At 41.9% G+C, this 25,068-nt stretch overlaps 1 protein-coding gene across 1 annotated transcript in view; it reads right to left on the bottom strand.

Annotated features, from left to right (window-relative positions):
* BACE2 (beta-secretase 2) overlaps window positions 1-22,142 on the bottom strand; it is a 59,119-nt gene extending 36,977 nt beyond the window's left edge. Inside the window, exon 1 of the mRNA XM_060770297.2 lies at window positions 21,557-22,142. Coding sequence (XP_060626280.2) covers window positions 21,557-21,856 — 300 coding nt within the window. The 5' untranslated portion in view covers window positions 21,857-22,142. The remainder of the gene's footprint in view (window positions 1-21,556) is intronic.
* Window positions 22,143-25,068: the final 2,926 nt, after the last annotated feature.

Raw genomic sequence — 25,068 nt, 5'->3', positions numbered from 1 at the left:
GAATTGAGACTGCTATGGTCACCTTAGTGGATGATTTCCGTCTCTACACCAACAGGGGTAATGTGTCCCTGTTGGTGCTTCTAGACCTCTCAGCGGCCTTCGATATCACTGACCATAGTATCCTTCTGGAACATCTGGGAACTGGAGGCACTGTGCTGCTCCTAGGCAGGTTCCAGATGGTGCTGTTTGGGGGATAGCTGCTCCTCAAAAAAGGAGCTGTTATGTGGTGTCCCATAAGGTGCTATTCTATATTTCAATGCTCTTTAACATTTATATGAAACCACTGGGAAGGATCATCTGTAGGCATGGAGCAAGGTGTTATCAGTATGCTGATGACACCCAATTATTTCTCCATGCCTTCCAAAATAGTTACAGCTAAGTATAGTGGGTCCCCTCTGAATGAATGCGTAGATGAGGTAATGGGCTGGATGAGGAAAAACAAATTGAAACTGAATCCAGACAAAACAGAGGTGCTTGCCATCAAGGGTCCTAATTTGGGGATGGAGGTGTGTCAACCAGTTCTGGATGGGATTACACTCCCCCTGAAAGACTGTGTCCGCAGCCTGGGAGTGCTCCTGGATCTGTCTCTCCAAATGTCAGCCCAGGTAGAAGTGACTGTTAGGAGTGCTTACTATCAGCTTCGGCTGATCTGCCAGCTGCACCCCTTCTTAGATTTTGAGGACATTAAGATGGTAGTGCATGCACTAGTAACCTCAAGGTAGGACTTGTGAAATGCACTTGATCCTCTAGCTGGTTCAAAATATGGCAGCCAGATGGGTTACGGGAAAATCCAGGAGTGAACATTTTACACTTGCTCTAAAGTCACTCCACTGGCTGCCAATTAGTTTGTGGGCAAAGTGCAAAGTGTTATTTTTGACCTTTAAAGCCCTGCATGGCTTGGGTACAGGTTACCTACAGGATAGCCTTCTTCCATCCACCCTGAACACTGTGGTCCTCTGGGGCTGTCTGTTCCAGCTTGCCAGAACCAACTGGCAATTGTCACCCAGAGGACCTTTTCATCAGCTGCCCCAAGGAAGTGGAATGACCTGCTCATAGAGCTCAGACAGCTAAATCAGCTGCTGGAATTTAAGACACAAGTGAAGACCTGTCTCTTCTGGCAGACCTACCAAGACAGTTTTAATGACAAATTTTAAACTTTAATTTTATGTCTAATTTTTGTTTGTGTGTTTTAATATGTATTGTATGCAAATATGTTTTAGTATGTGTATACGGAGTGTTTTTAAATGATTGCGTGTTTTTTAACAATGTTGTAACCGGCCTCGAGCCATGAGGAGAGACAGGCAAGAAATAAAATTATTAATGGCACAGGCACACTTCAGATAACTGCTTAATTCTTATCACTGCACCCAGGGCCGTAGCCAGAAAAAAATTTCGGGGAGGGTTGACAATTTTGGTGGTGGGGGGTGTGTGAAAATTTCGGGGGGGGGGGGTTTGAAAATTTCGGGGAGGGTTGAATTTTTTTTAGGGGGGGGGGGAGGTTGAAACCTGCCTCCTAGCTCATGCTGAAGCAAAGAGCACAGCAGGCGGCAGAGCAACCTTCAATAGCCTGCAGCTCCGCCCCTGTCAATCACCTCCACCAAGTCTGGCCTCCTTAATGAGAGCATTCAACACACACACCCCCAACTTGGTTGCTACACTACATCGGCTATTGCTGCAAGTAATGACAGTGTGAATAAATTGTCAATATTTGCTTGAGATAGTGCTTACAGTTCTGGAGGGACTCTTAATTTTTTGCATCTCATTGACTTAGCATGGGGATTTGGTTAACCAGTTAAAATTCATGAGTAAACCAGGTTTTTTTAAAAAAATCTGAAACATTTCGGGGGGGGGGGAGGGTTTGAACCCCTAAAACCACCCCCTCGCTACAGGCCTGGCTGCACCTGAAAAGGATATTGAGCACTAGGAAAGATGCCAAAAAGGGTGTCTAAACCAACTAAGCTAGGGGCTACATCCACTTCCCTATGAGTAAAGGTTATATATGATATTTGCAACTTAGGGGGGAAAGACAAGGAAGTAGATGAATAGATTATGTAGTCATCCCTCCATATTTATGGTGGAGGGATGACTGTACATTGATTGTTTTGAGGATTATTAGTCACAGATTTGATTAAAATGGTCTCTCTGGGAATCTCTAGGCCCCCTAGTGCAATTCAATGGCCAGTTTCCAGTTGAAGTTGATCATAGTCATGCTGGAGAATCTAGGAATTCCTACAGACGTGTTTTCTTAGATATATATATATATATATATATAGAGAGAGAGAGAGAGAGAGATTTATATGATTCCAAGAGACAAGAAATACAATAATATTGTAATTTTTTAATTCACAGTTTTTCACTTCCATGGGAGGATCCTATACTCCTACCCTCAGCAACTGTGGGGTGGGGTGGGGTGGGGTGGGGGTGGTTTCATGGTAGTACCTTGACAAAGAAGTCAGGCAAAAATTGCTCTGCCATTGTCACAGTGAACTATTGAAGAGCAATAGTGGGAGATGCAGGGCGATAAACTGTTTTGCCATGTCTAAATACAACCAGTGTGTGTTCCATTTCGTAATTTATGAGAATTTTTGTTCTAAACAGGTCCACTTTCTCTACTCAAAACAGAAGGTAGTACATTAGCTTTAATTTTTTCAGCTCACTACATAAAAGTAGGTGATAGAGAGCTGACTGTATCTAATATATTATTTTATGGAATGTGCCTATCTTAGCTTAATAACAAGTCCAATCAATTTACATTTGATGGACGCCCAATTCAAGTCTTATCTGCAGAGTACTTTCATTGCAATTCAGAAAATCTGTTAAAAGGTGGGGGGGGGGAACACATTTGTGCCCCCTGGTTTGAAAAAAGAGAAAAGAATCCTATGTAGAAAAAAGCTCAGCTAATGCTGCCTTGATTGGCGCATTATGGTTTCACCTCCCATTTTCTTCCTCTCTCCCTTTCTCTCTAATGCACCTGGGGATATTTCCAAGTAAAAGGATTTGTTCAGTTAACCTTGGCAAAGCCATCATGGGCACTTCGAGCCATTAGAAGTACCTCTCAGATCCGCAGTACACTGAGGTATTGGGGGAACGAAACAACTTGATTGTTTCCCACTTAGAAGTACCCTGTCTGCAGAGCAAGGCTTACTTAGATCCCAGTAAGATTTCTTATCCTATACAATTTCTATCCGCATTTATCTATGAGAAATATTTACTTTCATTTAAAAGCCACACTCTTCTGATTTAAAAAGAGGACAGAGTTAATGACAGGTTGTTTCCTTGTTGTTATGTCGTTTGCAACATATGTATCCCAAAGCAGCCACCACTGATTACAATAGGAGTATTTCCATGAAAGTATGTTTCAGATTGGAGCTTCAGGGTCAAAACAGGACAATCTGTGAGGCAATCTTCTGATGTTTTACCTAAGGATGAATTGATCAGCACAGTGGTGAACATGAGTGCAGTGCCTTCATGTTGTTCTCTGTTCTTAATCATCCTTCTGAAACCTCTATTAGCAGAAAACACATTGGTTTGGACAATGGAGATCTTAACAGCATGGAAAATCTGAGAAATAGCAGCATAGAGGAATGTAGTCTGAATCCTACTGTTAGTCCCAATTAGAATAGACCACTAGGATGTATCTATATGTTGATTCACCATTCAACAACTAATACCTAGGAGCCCCCGGTGGCACAATAGGTTAAACCCTTATGCCGGCAAGACTGAAGACCAACAGGTTGAAGGTTCGAATTTGGGAAGAGAGCAGATGAGCTCCCTCTATCAGCTCCAGCTCCCCATGCGGGGACAAGACAGAAACCTCCCACAAGGCTGGTAAAACATCAAAACATCCAGGGTCCCATGGGCAACGTCCTTGCAGATGGCCAATTCTCTCACACGAAAAGCAACTTGCAGTTTCTCAAGTTATTCTGACATAAAAAAACCAAACAAATACAATGAATCTACTTTAAGATTCAGTAAGATTCAGACCAACATTCAGACCAAATAATATGCTGTGTCCAAGTTGGTTCATCAGGTATTCTGCTATGGCTGACGTCTCTGTTTTAATTAATCATGTTCCTTGATTTGTGTTTGGGTGATGCTGCGTTTGGTGCTCCCTATGTAGACTTGTCCACAGCTGCATGGTATAAGGTAGATTCCTGCAGAGGTGAGAGGAACCATCTTGTCCTTTGCTGAATGTAGCATTTGTTGGATTTTCTTAGTGGGCACGCCGATAGTTTGTATAAAGTATTCCCCCAGGCAGGAAGTAGGCTTTGAAGCTGCAAGGCCCTTCAATGGTAATCAAGGTGTCCAATTGCAGCATTCATACCTGCCTCTAACAGACAAGACTTCTTTTTCCCACCCCAGACATTCCAACAGACCTCACAACCTCTGAAGATGTAGGTCAAAACATCTGGGGACCCACAGGAACCACTGCTTTAAAAGCACATATTAGCTAACTACTGTCAAAAATACCCTGAATTGTGTACTTTTTTGTAATATTACAGAACTGTTCAGAACAGCACCAGTACCAAGTTTGACAGGCAAGAACCGAGGAATTCATACAAAAGGAAAAGCATTCCACTTGTATTTGTAGAAAGTTGGGTATTTAATGTTCTTTGTCATTCATTAAAGATAGATCACTGAGTCTTTCACTGCAGATGCATCATTTTGTTACAGACGTCAAAAAAAAAAAAAAAGAAAGAAAAGAAAAGAAAAGAAAAAGCAAAGGCCAAAAACTATCAAAACCTATTTTCTAGAACGAAATTCAGTATCAAAATATGTTTAGTGAAATGAATTAAGTATCAAATTAAAGAAAACATTTGCCCTGAACATTTTCCGATGCTAGCTTTGGCAGCTCTAGAAATAAATTAACTCAAGTTATCCTTGAAGTAGAAGAAGTAGTACCTTTACTGTTGCTCTTTTAGGAACCCCAATCAATATAGAACTGGAGAAAGGAATGTAAAGAAGCTTTTATTATTTGTTGAGGGAAGTTTGACTTTGGTATAGCTTTTGATAAAGTCAAGTTAGCAAGAACAGCAGGAGGCAATCCAGTTTGTGAATGAGTCTTGTGATATCTGAAAATTAACAGATTCTTTGTGGTATAAACCCTGGTAGATCATTGATTATAACTATAAATAACTAAACTATAAATGTGCAGTGAAGAGGTACAATAGTTTAGCTTCTACACAGGTCTAGCTGAGGCTAATATTCATCATGTTGAAGAATATATTGTTCTTAAAGAGTCAACACAAGTAGATAAAGATTTTATGATGCACTGGCATTTTGGGCATCTTACATCATGCACAAGATCACAACTTTAGCCGTGGATCATGTTTTAAACTGTCTTTTGTCAGCAGCCAGGACCCACAGCTTTTGACATTTGGAACTGACTTCCAAAGGATAAAGGCAAAAAAAAAAAAAAAGAGAGAGAGAGAGAAAAGAACTGGACCCACACCCCACCCCAATTTTTACTTGACCAGGGTGCATTGTTCTAGAAATACCAATCCCATTCATTTTGCAGGGACAGAGAAGAACAGATCAAAGTGCCACAAAATAAAAAAATATGGGACTTGTATCCCAAGTCCTGTGGAAAGTAGTCAGACAATAAGTGAGAATGTGCACACACCTTAAGCAATTATTTAAAAGGTATGATAAAATCAAATAACCTTTTGTTCTTGTATAAAACATGCACAGTCCAAACTAATAAACACCAGTATGGGGAACAGAATTCAAACTGATCTTAACAGATTAGAGAGATGGGCCAAAACTAACAAAATGAAGTTCAACAGAGACAAATGCAAGAAAAAAGGCCGGAAAAAATGAAATGCAATGATCAAGGGTCTGGAGAACAAGCTTTATGAGAAGCGGCTTAAAGACTGAGCATGTTTAGCCTGCAGAAGAGAAGGCAGAGATGCGACATGATGGCCATGTATAAATATGTGAGGGGAAGTCATAGGGAGAAGGAAGCAGGCTTGTTTTCTGCTGCCCTGCTGAAAAATGGCTTCAAACTACAGGACAGGAGATTCCACCTGAACACTAGGAAGAACTTCCTGACTGTGAGAGGTGTTCAGCAGTGGCACTCTCTGTCCTGGACTGTGGTGGAAGCTCCTTCTTTGGAGGCTTTTAAACAAAGGTTGGATGGCCATTTGTTGGGGGTGCTCTGAATGTGATTTTCCTGCTTCTTGACAGGGGGCTGGACTGGATGGCCCGCAAGGTCTCTTCCAACTCTATGATTCTATGAGTGTTCTGAGGCATAAATCTGTAGCTGAAGAAAGGCAGATTGCAAAAGGTCTTGCCAGGTCTTCAACAGAGCAGTATCCAGATCTATTTTGATCAATGGTCCTCTTCAGTGGCCAAGAAAAAGTTCATGTACTTTTCTCATTCTTTCTTCCAGGCCTAGCCTGGAGTATAAAATCAGTATACAATATGCTCAGAGAGTGAGAGTATACATGCTTGTTCCCTTTATTTCTCAATTGAAATAGCAACTGATTGAAATGTGTTGTTCCTCTGCTTCACCAAAGACCTGTCTAGACCTTTGGTCATCTACCTTTCTTTAATTACAAATTTGTGCTTAATGGATGTTCACCTCTACTGCTATTTATCAGTTTGGGCTGTGTACACTTTATATAAGCACAATTATTAGATTGATTTATCATATCTTTTCAATAATTGTTCAAAATCTGTGTGTGCTTTAATTTATTTTCTACTTTCAGCATTCACATGCTTCTTGGACTTTTATTCTTACTGCTGTTAACTAGTTTGTACCAGGTATATTGGGTGCCCCCGGTTGCACAGTGGGTTAAACCCCTGTGCCGGCAGGACTGAAGACTGACAGGTTGCAAGTTCGAATCCAGGGAGAACACGGATGAGCTCCCTCTATCGGCTCCAGGTCCTCATGCAGGGACATGAGAGAAGCCTCCCACAAGGATGGTAAAAATATTAAAACATCTGGGCGTCCCCTGGGCAATGTCCTTGCAGTTTCTCAAGTCACCCCTGACACGACAAAAAACAAACAACAACCTCGTATATTTTATTTGATTAGTAGAATGATTGAGTGCATTTTAAATATTAATACTTTTTGTATGTGTGTGTGCATGCATATGCAAGTATATATTGACACAAATGCTTATAGAAAATGCCTGATACTTATAGGGGAAAAATGACCTTAAAACAAAACTGTTTGTGTTATGGTTCTCTGGCGTGGGGAAATTCAAGGAGTGTAGAAGGTTTTTTTTTTCTATGTCAGACACAACTTGAGAAACTGCAAGTTGTTTCTGGTGTGAGAGAACTGGCTGTTTGCAAGGACTTTGCTTGGGGATGCCCAAATGTTTTACCCTCCCGTGGGAGGCTTCTCAAATGTCCCCACATGGGAAGCTGGAGCTGATAGACAGGAGCTCAACCTGTCTCTCAGGAAAGGTAAAAATAACCTTCCAAAGTTGCCTTCCACAATCAAGTTTTGCACGTGACATCAGCCTACACAGCATCATCAGCACACACAATATGCTGGGCTGGAGCATAGCATCTGCAGCATTCACCAAATGGGAAAAAGTGGTAGCACAAGTTATTTTCCATTCATTCAAGATGATAATATGAGAAGTGAATGTGAATAATTTAGGATTTTCATCCTGGAACTGAGTCTGAATGGAGGAAAATAGTGATAGACTTGATGTGTAAGGACAAAAAAAGAAGATGGAAGTGTGTTTTCTAGACAGAAATGTATTTTGCAAAGGTTCATGGCAATAATCCCCACCGCCACAAAGAATTACTGGAGGAGATGGCAAAGCCAGCATATCAAAAGAGAGCAACATAACTTTGAAACACCAAGGAAAAGACAGACATGATTTTTAAAGGCCAAATGGCAGAAGGTTATTCTTATCTTTAATAATGCTTTCAAAGAAATTGGCTCTGATAATATGTGCTGTTTCATACATACACACATTCAGCATTACTGAAGGAAAACACAAACAGTTATATTTTCAAGTTTCTTCAAGACATCAGCTTCTTTATTCAAGTTATATTAGGAGTGAAATTTAGCCAGAATTCCAGGATTTGTGCCATTTATTAACTTGTTGTTGTTCATTCGTTCAGTCGTCTCCGACTCTTCGTGACCTCATGGACCAGCCTACGCCAGAGCTCCCTGTCGGCCGTTACCACCCCCAGCTCCCTCAAGGTCAGTCCAGTCACTTCAAGGATGCCATCCATCCATCTTGCCCTTGGTCGGCCCCTCTTCCTTTTGCCTTCCACTTTCCCCAGCATAATTGTCTTCTCTAGGCTTTCCTGTCTCCTCATGATGTGGCCAAAGTACTTCAACTTTGTCTCTAGTATCTTTCCCTCCAGTGAGCAGTCGGGCTTTATTTCCTGGAGGATGGACTGGTTGGATCTTCTCGAAGTCCAAGGCACTCTCAGCACTTTCCTCCAACACCACAGCTCAAAAGCATCGATCTTCCTTCGCTCAGCCTTCCCTAAGGTCCAGCTCTCACATCCGTAGGTGACTACAGGGAATACCATGGCTTTGACTAGGCGGATCTTTGTTGCCAGTCTGATGTCTCTACTCTTCACTATTTTATCGAGACTGGACATTGCTCTCCTCCCAAGAAGTAAGCGTCTTCTGATTTCCTGGCTACAGTCTGCATCTGCAGTAATCTTTGCACCTAGAAATACAAAGTCTGTCACGGCCTCCACGGTTTCTCCCTCTATTTTCCAGTTGTCAATCATTCTTGTTGCCATAATCTTGGTTTTTTTGACGTTTAGCTGCAACCCGGCTTTTGCGCTTTCTTCTTTCACCTTGATTAGAAGGCTCCTCAGCTCCTCCTCGCTTTCGGCCATCAGAGTGCTGTCATCTGCATATCTGAGGTTGTTAATGTTTCTTCCAGCAATTTTCACCCCAGCTTTGCATTCATCAAGCCCCGCACATCGCATGATGTGTTCTGCATACAAGTTAAAAAGGTTGGGTGAGAGTATGCAGCCTTGCCGTACGCCTTTCCCAATCTTGAACCAGTCTGTTGTTCCGTGGTCAGTCCTGACTGTTGCTACTTGGTCCTTGTACAGATTCCTCAGGAGAGAGACAAGGTGGCTTGGTATGCCCATCCCACCAAGAACTTGCCACAATTTATTATGATCCACACAGTCAAAGGCTTTAGAATAGTCAATGAAGCAGAAATAGATGTTTTTCTGAAACTCCCTGCCTTTCTCCATTATCCAGCGGATATTGGCAATCTGGTCTCTCGTTCCTCTGCCTTTTCTAAACCCAGCTTGAACATCTGGCAACTCTCGCTCCATGTATTGCTGGAGTCTTCCTTGCAGGATCTTGAGCATTACCTTACTGGCATGAGAAATAAGGGCCACTGTACGGAAGTTGGAGCAGTCTTTCGCATTTCCCTTTTTTGGTATGGGGATATAAGTTGATTTTTTCCAGTCTGATGGCCATTCTTGTGTTTTCCATATTTGCTGGCAAATGGCATGCATCACCTTGACGGCATCATCTTTTAAGATTTTAAACAGTTCAGCTGGGATACCATCATCTCCTGCTGCCTTGTTGTTAGCAATGCTTCTTAAGGCCCATTCAACCTCACTCCTCAGGATGTCTGGTTCTAATTCATTCACCACACCGTCAAAGCTATCCTCGATATTATTATCCTTCCTATACAGATCTTCTGTATAGTCTCGCCACCTTCTCTTGATCTCTTCAGCTTCTGTTAGGTCCCTGCCATCTTTGTTTCTTATCATACCAATTTTTGCCTGAAATTTACCTCCAATGTTTCTAATTTTCTGGAAGAGGTCTCTTGTCCTTCCTATTCTATTGTCTTCTTCCACTTCCATGCATTGCTTACTTAAAAATAGTTCCTTATCTCTTCTGGCTAACCTCTGGAATTGCGCATTTAACTGGGCATATCTCCCCTTTTCACTGTTTCCTTTTGCTTTCCTCCTTTCTTGGGCTACTTCCAGTGTCTCAGCAGACAACCATTTTGCCTTCTTGGTTTTCTTTTTCTTTGGGACGTACTTTGTTGTCGCCTCCTGAACAATGTCGCGGACTTCTGTCCATAGTTCTTCTGGGACTCTGTTTACTAAATCTAGTCCTTCAAATCTGTTCTTCACTTCCACTGTATATTCGCTAGGAATGTTAGTGAGATCATATCTAACTGGTCTGTGTATTTTCCCTGATCTCTTTAGTTTTATTCTAAATTGGGCAATAAGAAGTTCGTGATCTGAGCTACAGTCAGCCCCAGGTCTTGTTTTCACCGACTGGATGGATGTCCGCCACCTTTGGCTGCAAAGGATGTAGTCAATCTGATTTCGGTGTTGACCGTCTGGTGAGGTCCATGTATAAAGTCGTCTTTTAGGTTGTTGGAAGAGAGTATTCGTTATACACAGCGAGTTTTCCTGGCAGAATTCTATCAGCCTGCGTCCCGCTTCATTTTGTTCTCCCAGACCATGCTTGCCTGTGATCCCAGTTGTCATTTGACTTCCCACCTTGGCATTCCAGTCTCCTGTAATGAAAATAATGTCTCTTTTTGGTGTATTATCCAGTAGGTCCTGCAGATCCTCATAGAACTGATCTACTTCTGCTTCTTCAGCAGCTGTGGTTGGGGCGTATATTTGGATCACTGTGATGTTGAAAGGCTTTCCTTGCACTCGAATTGAGATCATTCTGTCATTTTTTGGGTTGTATCCAAGCACCGCTTTAGCGAATTTCTTATTAATTATGAAGGCTACTCCATTTCTTCGATGTTCCTCTTGTCCGCAGTAGTAGATCTGGTGGCCATCTGATGTGAAATGGCCCATTCCAGTCCATTTCAGTTCGCTGACCCCCAGAATGTCTATCTTTAGTCTTGACATCTCACCAATAACAACATCCAATTTGCCCTGGCTCATAGATCTTACATTCCAGGTTCCTATGGTGTGTTGATCTTTAGAGCATCGGATTCGTCGTTCACCTCCAGTACCGTCGGCCGCTAGCCTTCCTTTCGGCTTTGAGCTAGTTGCGTCATCACATCTGGGGCTAGTTGAACTTATCCTCTGCTCCTCCCCAGTAGCATTTTGGCCATCTTCCGACCTGGGAGTCCCATCTTCCAATGGCATACCGACATATCTCTGGTTGTACTGGTCCATTTAGTTTTCTTGGCAAGGATACTGGAGTGGTTTGCCATTGCCTTCCCCAGGGATCACGCTTGGTCTGACCTCTCTGCCACAACCGTCCCGTCTTGGGTGGCCCTTCACAGTTTCGCTCATGACATCATTGAGGTGCTCAAGCTCCAGCGCCCCGACAAGGCGGTGATCCTTTGCTGGAGATTTATTAACTAGCAGCCTTGAAAAAATTTCATTCAGTATCCAGAGTTTATTTCTAGTAACTTAACTTCTTATGAGCCCTAAATTATACTGGGTGGTTTAGTCTGGTATGAATATGCCTCAAAGCAGCCCCTGGTTTAGCAAGTTCATGCTGAATCTGAGGCCTTTGTCTAGATGTGGGCTTCTTAAACTTCTACATTTGGGACCCCTTTTGGCCCAAGACATTTTTACGTGACCCCAGATATATAGGTATGTAAAATAGGTATCCAAACCAAACATTTACTGAAAACAAATCTGCATTTGCAAGGCTAGCTAGACAGGAGGATTTTCCTTTTGATAAAGTACAGGTAGTTCCCACATTACAAACATCTAGCTTACAAATGACTCATAGTTAAGAACAGGGTTGTGACAACAGGAAGTGAGAGAGATCTACCACCCGAAAGGGAAATGTACTCCTGAAAAAGTTGTAATGGGAAAAGGGAGTCTCCACTGAAGCTTTATCACCAATCCTTGATTCTACAACAAGGCAATGTTTTAAAAATCCAATTATCACAGGGACAGAAAGCAAGATGAAATCTTCTGAACAGGGGCACAGACAGCAAAACAAACACCACAGGGGTGTTAACCCTTCCCTATGCTATCCAAAGCTAAACAATATATATTTTTGGCTGGAGTTTCACTTTAAAAATATACCTGTTTTGACTTATATACAAATTCAGCTGAAGAACAAACCTACACAACCTATCTGGTTCATAATTTGGGAACTGCCTGTACAGCTAAGGCATCTTCTGCAGAGTTCACTGTAAACACTGCACAACAGATTTGCGTAAATGTCTGAAACAGTTACTAGATGATTTTCAGAAAACGTTTACTTTTTGCTAATTTTTCAGGACCCCAACACCGAGTAAAGGGGTTGGATCCCACAGTTTAAGAAACAGTGATCTAGCCATCCCAGGAGCATATTCACTCTGTTGGGCAGCTTGCATCTCACTTCTTCTGTATGGCTGCTACTACAACTCTACAGAGCTCCTGGCCACCATAGTTGCCCCTGCATGACAAACACCGGTGTATGTGTGTGTGGATTTACCTTCTTCCTAGTTGAAGAGGCACCCCATTCAGATATCTGCAGAAGTGCTCACAACAGCTAGGAGCTCATGTAAAGTTCAATGGACAGCTTAGAGCAGCAGCAACATGGGCATTATCCATCCTGTTTGCCTGTGCTGATAAAGGTAGGGAAAGAGTGATGGCATCTGTGTCTTATTTCTATAGTAGATTAGGCTGAATCAGACTCAATCCAGTTGACCAAACTTCCCCAATACTACAGAAAATTCTAGAGTACCTCCCAGTTTTGGTCAAAGTGGGGCAAAAACATTTTAAAGTGAAACAAAGGAGATACCTGTATTTACTTGTGTCTAATGTGCCATCGAAACTAATGCACACCTCGGTTTTTAAAATCTTGAAACCAAAAAAGTATTTGCAGCAGCAAAAGGCGCACTCATTGTAATAGGGCCATTACAGTTGCTGCCTGCTTAGAATTCCTTTTTTAAAAACAAATCTGTTAGAGCACCAAAGCTTCCAGCAATGAAAAGAAAACCATGGGGTGCATCTGTGTTGCAAACTGAATCCACTTTAACTGCCTTGGTTCAATGCTATGGAGTCATGGGGGCTATAGTTTTACAAGGCCTTGGGTTTTCTCTACCGAAGAATACTAGTGCTTCACCAAGCTGCCCCCGGTGGCAAAATGGGTTAAACCCTTGTGCTGGCAGGACTGAAGACCGACAAGTTGGAGGTTCGAATCCGGGGAGAGCACAGATGAGCTCCCTCTGTCACCTCCAGCTCCCCATGTGGGGACAGGAGAGACGCCTCCCACAAGGATGGTAAAACATCAAAACATCAGGGCATCCCCTGGGTAACGTCCTTGCAAACAGCCAATTGTCTCACACCAGAAGTAACTTGCAGTTTCTCAAGTTGCTCCTGACATGGAAAAAAAATCAAGCTGCAAATCCCAGGATTGCTTAGCATTGAGACCTGGTCATTAAATTGGTGATGACATCCCTCAAATAGGTGCTTCAGGTGCTCCTGAAGCAGCTTCCTTTTTTTGCTTTGGCTCAGCACTAAGATTACCATTTTACACGTATCTAACATGCAAACTAATTTTGGCAAGGTGACTGTTAGATTCGAATAAATACAGTAACAACTTCAATACTCACCAGATACTATTATACATTGTGGGGAAAACCAGTGCAATCCAGTTCGGAGAAGCCCTGAAATGAATACTGACCAGAGTAGAACTGTAGCTTTTAATGGGAATCTATTAATTTTTAATCCATATTTTCCCTCTGGCAAAAGCATTTAGTAATATTTAATTTCTTTTAAAATATCTTTCAAGCAGCACACCTAAATGATCCTTCTGGACTTAAGGCAGCTTTCTTGTACTTCTATTCATACACACACACACACATATACAGGGTGTCTGTAAAGTCTCTTTACCATTTAAAGTCTTTATGAACAACTTGCTTATTTGTTTTTGTAAAGTAAATTAAACAAGGAAAGGACAAAGATGGCCCTTTGAATTCCTTTGGTAGAAAGAAGAAACAGTTCTCTAGTTAATCAAAAATCAATTTCCTATCCATAAGTAAACAGTCAGAGTGGCACGTCATCGCAGGCTGTGTACACAAAAGGGTGCTTTAAATTAGTGGGAAGTCATAAGCATGAAGACGTCAATACTAGGAAAGGTTCTAGAAGAGATAATTGAAGAGTCACACTATAAATACTTTTAAAAGAATGCTGGCATTAGGAAGAGCAAGCATGGATTTCTCAAAAACAACTCATGCCAGACCAATCTTATCTCTTTTTAAAAACACAACTATAACCTAGTTAGCTCAGATGAATGTTACAAAGATAGGCTATCTGTATTTTAGCAGGGTTTTGGACAAGGTTCTTCATGATATTCTTGCACAGGGGCATAATATGTCAGCTAGTCAAGGATACTATTAGGGAAATTAGGAAGTCAGACTTCTTTGACTACAATATGCTAATTGATACAACACTTTTCTTTTCCACACTAATCTGATATAGGGGTGTCAAACTCATTTTTACCAAGGGCTAGATTAGCCTTATGGCTGTCTTCAAAGAGCCATTTGTAATTGTAAGACTTCATAAATGTAACTATCTTGCTCTGTCATTAAAAGCCTTGTCACAGGTGAACATAAAATGACACACCCCAACCAAAATGTTCTTTCTTGATGTCTTGGTTTTTAGGCCTGTTCCTGAGGTTATTTGGGAAGCTGATTCCAAAAATTGCATTGGATAGACCGCATCAACTCTAGTTTCTTAGATATGGTTATCGTGATTTTCTAGAGGCAAGCAGATGAAGACTGGTATTTCGGATATGTTCTGTATCTTAAAAAGTAGAGCAGCTAAGGGAAAACTGGTGCAATTTTTGGAATTGGCAGGTCAAATACACCCAGAAACAGGTCTAACATTTGAGGGACCAAAACATATGTTGGTCAGTGTTATGTTTACTATCTTTCCTTACAATAAAGAAAATATTTTTCTCTGTATATGTGTCTCTCTGTGTGTCTCAAAGCCCAGTTATAATGTCTCCAAGTGGACAGCATTCCATAATTGGGGTACCACAGCTGAGAAGGCCCCCTCCTACATCTTCACACAATGTATAGACCTCACTGGTAGAACACTGAGCAGACATCATTGTTGGACAGGCAAATACAAGAAGTGGCATTCCTTAAGTATCAAGATTCCAAGCAGTTAAGAGCTTTAAATGTTATCACACCCATCAGGAATGCATACTAGCAACCTCACCCTTCAGTAACAAAGTTGAATTTAGTTGTATTTGGAATGATTCAAGCATCTTACCCACATCATTAGACTACAGTAACTAAAACTGACCATATAATGGACTGGACATCACCTTAGATCCTAAAATAGCTATGGTGTCAACTTTTGAGTCAATTTCTCAAACATGTCAAAATGTTTATTGGAGGTAGCTGAGATTCCATTTCTGATCTTTCTAGTCTCTCACCACTAGATTAGTCCTGTTGTTTGGGACATTGAGGGCACAATCGTAAAAGAGTAATATGATTTTTGGGCAGCTTCCAAAGTGAAACTTTATTTACCGCCCACCCTATCTCCCCGAAGGGACTCAGGCAGCTCACAACAAATACACAGTGGCAAACATTCAATGCCAACAATAATATACAAACAGATCAGAAACAACTCAATAAATTATAAAACAACTTAAGAAAACCATCTATAATACAATATACATAATTACAAACATGAAAAACACAGTGAAGCATCCTTGTTGGTTTTTTTATCACATTCACTCTGAAGCTTACACTATTTGCATTGTTTAGCATCAAAATGCTAAACAAAAAGCTGCACTTTTCTTCTGATGGTTCCTGGCTAGCACTGAAGACTTTTAACCACAGGACTAGCCCTAGTAAGTAGGTATAAGACAGTGAAACATTGTAACGGTGGTTTAGAGATTCTCCCAAGTTTTCCTTCCTCTCCCAATTTTCATATGAGCCTGTTAAGACTTAAGAGAGGGGGGGGGGGGGGGGAGAGAGAGACCCCTAAAGGATTTTAGGAAGTAAGCCTACATTCCACAGAATGCTTCTTTATCAAAAACCCCATTTATCCTGACGGACTTTAGGTTGCTGAAGCCCGAAGATTACATACTTGACTAATCTTGATCATCTGACTCACCGTCCTGCCCAATAATACACCATTTATTCACATGAGACCCCCGTGACACAGTAGAAAAAGCCAAGCCTTCAGAACTTTCCCTTAAGAACTGAAATACAGGAAACGCTTTGCTAAAGTGTAGAGATGTTCAAGGGAGCTGTGGGTGAGAATGCACTTGATACTAAAGTTTTGACAAGAAAAAATTAATTCAATTTTCCATATGGAAACATGATTACAAAGGTAATTTTACAAAGGCATCTGAGAATGGAAGGAAATTCCCTTTGTCCCTACTGAAATGACGTTTTGAGAAAAGAGATGAAAAGGCCAGATGAAGTTTTAGTCCGTTTTTAAAAAATACAGTGCAGTTAAAAGTGCATATTTATGTAAATGTCTAGAATTACACTTAATTCAGTGGGCCTTATTTCCCACTTACCAGTAAGTATGAAAAATAAGAGTGGAAACCCTTCTCATCTTGCTTCAATTCACATAGGTTTTCAGAGGTCACTTTCTAATCAGGGAAGAATGGCTCAAAGAAAGAAATACTGTTGGGACTAAAACAGACATAAATTTATGTTAATACTGTTTTATTGTTTTAATTAATGCTCTATTTATTGCCTTGTTATATGTAGTGGCATCGAATTGTTGCCAGATGGAAGCCATCCTGAGTCCCCCTCCGGGGATTGAAAAGGACGGGGTAGAAATATGGGAAATAAATAAAATAAATAAATATTTTATCTCTAAGCTCTTAAACTATATATTTTAACTGTGTTGTACCCAGTGTTAAGCCTTCAGGAGAGACAGGTAATGAATAAATGTTATTGTTGCCAGTAAATAAGACTCACGTTTTTTTTAGAATTGGGAAATGACCACTGGGAAACCAGACAACAGTGGAGAAAGGGCTGTATCTGGCAATTTGCATCTGAATCTTCCAACCTGTGATACTAATGGGTTGTTGTAGGTCTGATACTAATGATTACATTTTAAGCCATATGAAGTGAAACAACCAGCTCTACAAGTATTATTTCCCCAAGCAACATTATTCTCACTCTTCCTGCTGAAGACATTCCAGTGAACCAAAGTATGCTTGGTATAATACTGTACAATGGCTGGGGGTGTGATCTAAGAACCAGAAAGCCTTTGGTTCAAATTTGACCTCAACTCACCTTAATTATCACTGACTTAATTTGTTTCTTGCTCTATTGCACACAAAACACTATTTTTCTTACACAAAAAACCCCTCAGAAACCAGGGAGAAAGAGCAAACCTGGGCCATATTACCTAGACGCTTGCCTTCTACATCTTGGACGTCATTCCACTCTCTAATCTTTCTAATCACTGATTGCAAGTTCTACAACTTTACCAACATTCATAAATAGACAAATAGCTACATGCAGTGATTTAATGACCAAACGCAGGTAGAGTATCCCTTATTTGAAATGTTTGGGAACAGTCCCCCCCCCCCCCCCCCCGACTTTGTATTATTTGCATATTCATAATGAGATTTTTTTTTGCAGTTGGGACACAAGTCTAAACACAGAAAATGCATTTGTTTCATACACACCTTATAGACATGGCACATGTTATGCCAAACATTTTAAGTTAGTTTGTGCATGCCACAAAATCTGTGTTCACTGAACCATCATAAATCAAAGGTACCCCTATCTCAGCAACCAATGTGGCCAATTTTGGAACTCAAACTATTTCAAACTTCCAAATAAGGGATACTGTACTATCATTTGGACACTATGTCAAGATTGTATCAGGTAGAATCTAACTAAATAATACATTGTGTTGCTTCCAGTAATTCGTTTATTATGTTTTCTGGCTGTAACGGGAAGAAGGAATAGAGATTACAATACATGTGAATAGGCCCTTCCACACAGCGATATAATCCAGAATATCAAGGCAGAATGACCCACAATATCTGCTGTGAACTGGAATATCAGAGTCCACACTGCCATATAGCCCAATTCAAAGCAGATAATGTGGGATTTTATTCAGATGTGTGGAAGGGGCTGTAGTCTTCTTTCTCTTATTCCTGTCTCCACTTATAACACCACAATGTCATTAATAATAAAACATAGTGTCCAAATGATAGTACAGTATCCTTTATTTGGAAGTTTGAAATAGTTTGAGTTAGATTCTACCTGATACAATCTTGACACATCATTCCATTGGGAAAAGATTTTTTAAAATAATGATAACTTTCAAAACCATTAAAATAATAATAACTCTGGACTGGGGAGGGGTGTGGCCAAAAAGCTAATTTTTCTAAGCTCTAGTTTCCTGCATGGTATGTCTACCTTGTGGTTTTTTTTTAAATTTTTTATTGATTTTTCACAATTATTACATACTATTGCATTTTATACATCAACCTCTTTAACATGTTGTTTTGTTGTTTTGCTTTGACATTTCCTCCCCTTTTCTCTTTTTTTCCCCTTTTTTCACCTCAGTGCTCCCCTCCACCCGTCTCAAGCCACATTTCTTACATTTCATCTGTCCAAAATTTCATTTCTTCTTGTGACGGTAATTTTCCTTCCTTATTTTTTAATCCATTTACCACAAATTTTCCCCATATAGCATCAAAATCACTTTGTTTCCATATACCTTTTTTAACCTTTAATATACATGTCAGTTTATCATTTAATGCTATTTTCCATGCTTCCTTATACCACTCCTCTATTTGTATATTCATTTCTTTTTTCCAATTCCTTGCTATGAGCAGTCTTGCTATAGATAGTAAGTTTGTTATCGCTTCTTTATCCTCCTTTTTCAGTTGCTTATTGGTATATAATGATAGTAAGGCTATACTAGGACTTTTGTCTATTTTCATATTCATTATAATTTCTATTGCTCTAAATACTTTCTCCCAAAAATTATTTACATATTTACATTGCCACCACATATGTATATATGTTCCTGGTTCTTGACACCCTCTCCAACAATTTGTTGAATTATTTTTATTCACATATGCTATTCTTACCGGTGTTAAGTACCACTTCCATATTAACTTATAATAATTTTCTTTAACTCGTATCGATAAATTTTTTAAATGTCTTTGTCCCCATAACTGTTGCCACTCTATTTCACTTATTTTTATCCCTAAATCCTCTTCCCAAATCTCCTTAAGGGTATACTTTTTTATTTTTCCATCCTTCATTTCAATTAGTATCTTATAGATTTTGCTAATTATACCTCTCAAGTTTTCATGTTCTTCTACTGCCCTTCCCTTCTGTATTATTTGTTCGAATCGATTGAGTTGGCTTCCATTTCTATAGAAATGGATACCTTGTGGTTTTGATTTTTTAAAATAAACTAGAATAAAATAGCACATGACAAAGTCTTCCCATGAAATCTCACAAGACAAATAAATCTGAATGTGTGTGATTTTTCAAGGCTGGCCTGAATGTGCAGTGGCATTTAGGCAAACACAACACTCAGTAGATAAAGGAAAACAACCGAACGTAGATCACTTTTCATTCCCCATAAGATAAATGTCAGATCTGGAAAAAGGTGTGTGCACAATTTACAATATTTCTACCCCGCCTTTTTCGAACCTAAAGGTGACTCAAGGCGGCTTTACAACATAGGCAGCTATTTGATGTCATGAAAACAATATAAAAATTAAAACAAAATTATAAAATACATATATAAAAACCTTTAAAATTATATAAAATCACTACCTTCACTATTAGCCTCATCATCCAAAAATAATCATCTGAGCTATTCCAGGATTTGATTTCACATACTTCTGTGTTTATCTATTGCACTAGGTTCCCAAAGGCTTGTTCAAAAAGCCATGTTTTCACTTTTCTGCAGAAGGTCAGGAGGGAAGGGGCTGATCTAATATCACTAGGAAGGGAGTTCCACAGCCAGGGGACCACCACTGAGAAGGCCCTGTCTCTCGTTCCTACCAGTTGCATCTGTAAAGAAGGCAGGACCAAGAGCAGGGCCTCCCCTGATGATCTTAAACTCCTACATGGTTCATAGGGAGAGATACGTTCGGACAGATACGCTGGGCCAGAACGGTTTAGGGATTATATGCCAAAGCCAGCAAAAGTATGATAGCTGGGACCCTATGAAACCTACGCGAGTTGCACAACGCGCGTCAGAATTAATGAAGGGAAGTCCACTTGGACTGTTACCAGCTGATGGGGTTGCTTTCTTCGAAGGGCGGAAAGTGTGCTGGTGGCCGGGAAAGGTTTTTACAAGGCCCTAGTGTGGACAGAGTGACAGGAACTGGATTCTTCCCCACGTTCCCTCTTCTTCTGCTTTTCCCCATCCGCTTTCTAACAGTGGAGGAGCCGGGGCTCTGCGACGGCAGGACATGTGAGCCATAGACCCCCTCCTCCCTCCCTCGTATCTGCATCTCTCACTTGCTGTGCTGTCTCTCACACATATTCCATTTATATATATATATATATATATATATATATATATATATATATATCTCACCCCACAGGGTACTCAGGGCGGATTACAATGTAAATATACATGGCAAACATTCAATGCCATAGACACACAACATATATAGAGAGACACAGAGGCAATTTAACATTCCAGCTTTTTTCTTGAGGGTATTCTGGCCACCAGGGGAGCTGTCCCTTCATCGACCATTTGTGGCACTGAGAAAATACTTCCTTTTTCCTTGCATGCTTGCTGGAGATTTTTATGAACTCGTAAATTAGTTAAATTTGTCTCCCCACATAAGTGGTACCTAAATTTCTTACTTGACAGATGCAACTGTCTTTTGGGCTGCAAAGGTTGACAGCAAGCTACACAAATTGGTTGGAAGCTCACTCCGACCCGGGCTGGCTTCGAATTCATGACCTTTTGGTCAGTAGTGATCTTAATGCAGCTGATTCCCAACCAGCTGCACCATAGTCCCGGTGCTTCAGGATAGGGTCCCAGCTATCGTACTTTTGCTGCCTGCACTTTGAATTGTGCTCAGTAGTAAACATAACTCAGTGGAAGTGGCGTAACATGGGACTTGTATGTTCCATGAATGCCACAATCTAGCTGCCACCCGTTGGACCATTTGAAGCTTCTGAAGAGTCTTCAAAGGCAACCACACGTAAAGCGCATTGCAGTAGTCTATACAGGATGTAACCCGAGTGTGGACTACTGTGGCCAAGTCAGACTTCCCAAGGTAGGGGTGCAGCTGGGACACAAAGTTGTAATTGTGTGAATGCTCCCCTGGCCGCTGCAAAGACCTGTATAGATCAGGCATGGGCAACCTTGGGCCCTCCCTCCAAGATGTTTTGGACTTCAACTCTCACCATTCCTGACAGCCTCAGGCCCCTTCCTTTTCCCCCTCAGCCTGAGGCTGTCAGGAACGGTGGGAACTGAAGTCCGAAACATCTGGAGGGAGGGCCCAAGGTTGCCCATGCCTGGTGTAGATGCCCCCATTCATACAAGGTCTTGAGCCTTCTCTGCCCAAGAGCGCTGCTGCCTCCCAGGTTGGACCATAACTCTGAGTCTTGGCTGACAAAGTGGGGGCCGGGGTCCCCTCTCTCAGCCCCTTCTCCTGGCGAGAGAGACGCCGAAACCATGCCTTCCGCTTTACCTTCTGGGGCGGGGTGCCCAGGAGCAGCTCCAGGTAGTAGCCTCGCCCGGAGTCGCCTTCCAGGTTGTCCACCATGGCCACCAAGTTGGCTGCCGAAGCCAAGGCTAATCCCGCCGCTCCCGGGGACTTCTGCGAGGGGCTGCCGGGGGGCTCCAGCGAGGGCGGGCGGGGGCCAACGGGGGCCGGCGGGGAAGCCACTCGGAGCGGGAAGGCGAAGGGAGCCCGGCAGCGGGCGGAGGCGGCGAGGAGGGCGAGCACGGCGGAAAAGAGGGCGAGCCCGGCCGAAGAGCCCTCGCCCATCCCGGCGGCGTCCCAATCCGGCTCTGGTTAAAGAGAAAGAGGGAGAGGGAGGAGGAGGAGGAGGGGAACGAGGGAGGCGGCTCTCCGGCGCCCCGGCTGCAGCAGCATCACGCCTCTCCCCGTCCAGGCTCCTCGAAGCCCTCGCCGCCACTCCAGGGAAACTTTCTCCGCCAAAGCGAAGCAGTCCAAGCGCCTCCCTAGCCCTAGCCCTCCTCTTCCTCCTCCTCCTTTGGCAAACAAGCGCCGGGGAACTTCCCAAAGCCGGCCCAGCGGCGGATATGACGGCCTTGGCAATGTGGTCAAGAGGAAAAAGGGGAGGGGGGGACACACAGACTCTCCCCGCCTTTGGCAGAGTAGCCTCAAGGCCTTGCAAAACCACAACGCCCAGGATTCCATCGCACTGAGCCCCGGCAGTTCAAGCGGTGTCAAACTACATTCATTCCCCTGAGTAGACGCACCCACCCATAGTCGCACAGCGGCTTGAGGAGTTGTAGCAATTTTCGTTGTTGTTCTTCTGCTATACTGTAAGCCTTCACAGTTTGATTGCAAACCAATAATGATAATGATGATGATGATGATGATGATGATAATAACTGAGTGCAGTGCCTAAAGACCTTGTTAATTTTGTCAGCACTGACAAAATTACCATCTGCCAGCTGCAGACTTGTGATCTAATACAACAGTCAGCAGAGTGTCTGCTGTGGACTCATATTGTTGTGTTTCAAATAATAATAATAATAATAATAAACTAGAAAAGCTGACGCTATATGAGGATTTAAAGATTGAACTGCAAAGACTCTGGCACAAGCCAGTCAAGGTGGTCCCAGTGGTGATCAGCACACTGGGTGCAGTGTCTGAAGACCTTGGCCTGCACTTAAACACAATCGGCTCTGACAAAATTACCATCTGCCAGCTGCAGAAGGCCACCTTACTGGGATCAGCACACATTATTCGTCAATACATCACACAGTCCTAGACACTTGGGAAGTGTCCAACGTGTGATCCAATACAGCAGCCAGCAGAGTGTCTGCTGTGGACGCATCTTGTTGTATGTATTGTCGAAGGCTTTCATGGCTGGAATCACTAGGTTCTTGTGGGTTTTTTTCGGGCTATAGAGCCATGTTCTAGAGGCATTTCTCCTGACGTTTCGCCTGCATCTATGGCAAGCATCCTCAGAGGTAGAGGTCTGTTGGAATTAGGACAATGGGTTTATATATATCTGTGGAATGGCTGGGGTGGGGCAAGGAGCTCTTCCCTGCTGCAGTTAGGTGTGAATGTTCAGCTGATCACCTTCATTAGCATTTGAAGGCCTGCCTGCGCCTGGGAAAATCTGTTGCTGGGAGGTGTTAATCTGTGCCTGGTTTTTTCCTCTCTGTTGTTTAGCTGTTATAATTTTAGAGTTTTTTAATACTGGTAGCCGGATTTTGTTCATTTTCATGGTCTCTTTAATACTGGCTACCAGTATTAAAAAACTCTAAAATTATAACAGCTAAACAACAGAGAGGAAAAAACCAGGCACAGATTAACACCTCCCAGCAACAGATTTTCCCAGGCGCAGGCAGGCCTTCAAATGCTAATGAAGGTGATCAGCTGAACATTCACACCTAACTGCAGCAGGGAAGAGCTCCTTGCCCCACCCCAGCCATTCCACAGATATATATAAACCCATTGTCCTAATTCCAACAGACCTCTACCTCTGAGGATGCTTGCCATAGATGCAGGCGAAACGTCAGGAGAAATGCCTCTAGAACATGGCTCTATAGCCCGAAAAAACCCACAAGAACCTAGCATCTTGTTGTGTTTCTAATAATAAATAAATAAATAAAGCAGGGGCGCAAAAGAACAGTTATTAATTGAAAAAATGATTCCGAAGAGCTGCAAAAGACGAAAAACCAATCTTCACATGATGTGGATTGACTACAAAAAAGCCTTTGACTCACTCCCATACAGTTGGATCATCAAGTGCCTAGACACCATCGGGATTTGTAAAAATGTTGGGACTTTTATTGAAAATATGATGAAGCACTGGAAAACTGAATTGTTTGTTGGAAATGAAAACTATGGACTTGTCAACATCAGAAGAGGAATTTTCCAGGGAGACTCATTGTCCCCACTGCTTTTCATCATTGCCATGATCCCTCTGTCGACAACATTACAAAAAACAAACTTGGGCTATCAAACGTCTCAGAGATCTCACAAAATTTCACATCTGCTGTACATGGATGACCTGAAGCTGTATGGGAAAACTGAAACTGAAATCCTGTCTCTGACTATCACTGTCCGAATCTTTAGCACGGTTTGGACAAATGTTCGACAGTGGCACTGAAGAAGGGAAAAATCATTGAAAGTGAGGGCATAAATATGCCCAATGGCCAAGTGATAAAGTGTCACCAGACAGAGGCCTATAAATATCTGGGCATACTACAGCTGGACAACATCAAACATGAACATGTGAAAACTGTGATCAGCAAAGATTACATTCAAAGGGTGAGAAAAATTCTCAAAAGCAAGCTCAATGGAGGCAATATCATCAAGGCCGTAAACACCTGGGCCATACCTGTCATAAGATATACTGCTGGCATCATAAAATGGATGCAGGCAGAACTGGACAATTTGGACAGAAAAACAAGAAAACTCAAGACCACTCATAATTCACTACATCCTCGCAGTTATGTTGACTGACTCTATCTTAGAAAGTCTGGTGGCAGAGGACTTTTACAAGTAAAACAAGCAGTCAAAGAAGAAAAGCATGCCCTGGCAGAATATGCAAAGAACCTGCTTTAATTGAAGTCAATAACCAAAAACTTCTCAAAGCACAGCAGACAAAGAAACAGTACAAGAAAACTGCACTCCAAACCAGAGCTGACAGCTGGCACAACAAAGCCTTGCATGGGCAGTTCCTTGAGAAGACTGAAGGAAAAGTTGACAAGGAGAAGACCTGGTTATGCCTCACAAATGGAACCCTGAAGAAGGAGACAGAAGGCCTGAGTCTTGCAGCCCAGGAGCAAGCCATCAGAACCAATGCAATTAAGGCCAGGATTGAAAACTCAACGGATGACCCAAAATGCACACTGTGCAAGGAAGCTGATGAAACCATGGATAATATCCTCAGCTGTTGCAAGGACATCACACAGACGGACTACAAACAAAGACACAACTCTGTGGCCCAGATGATTCACTGGAACTTATGTCACAAGTACCACCTGCCAACA

The sequence above is a fragment of the Anolis sagrei genome, chromosome 3, assembly GCF_037176765.1.
Source record: "Anolis sagrei isolate rAnoSag1 chromosome 3, rAnoSag1.mat, whole genome shotgun sequence".
Classification (NCBI taxonomy): domain Eukaryota; kingdom Metazoa; phylum Chordata; class Lepidosauria; order Squamata; family Dactyloidae; genus Anolis; species Anolis sagrei.
The sequence above is the reverse complement of the archived record's forward strand: the minus strand, read 5'-3'. Positions and strand labels throughout refer to the sequence as shown.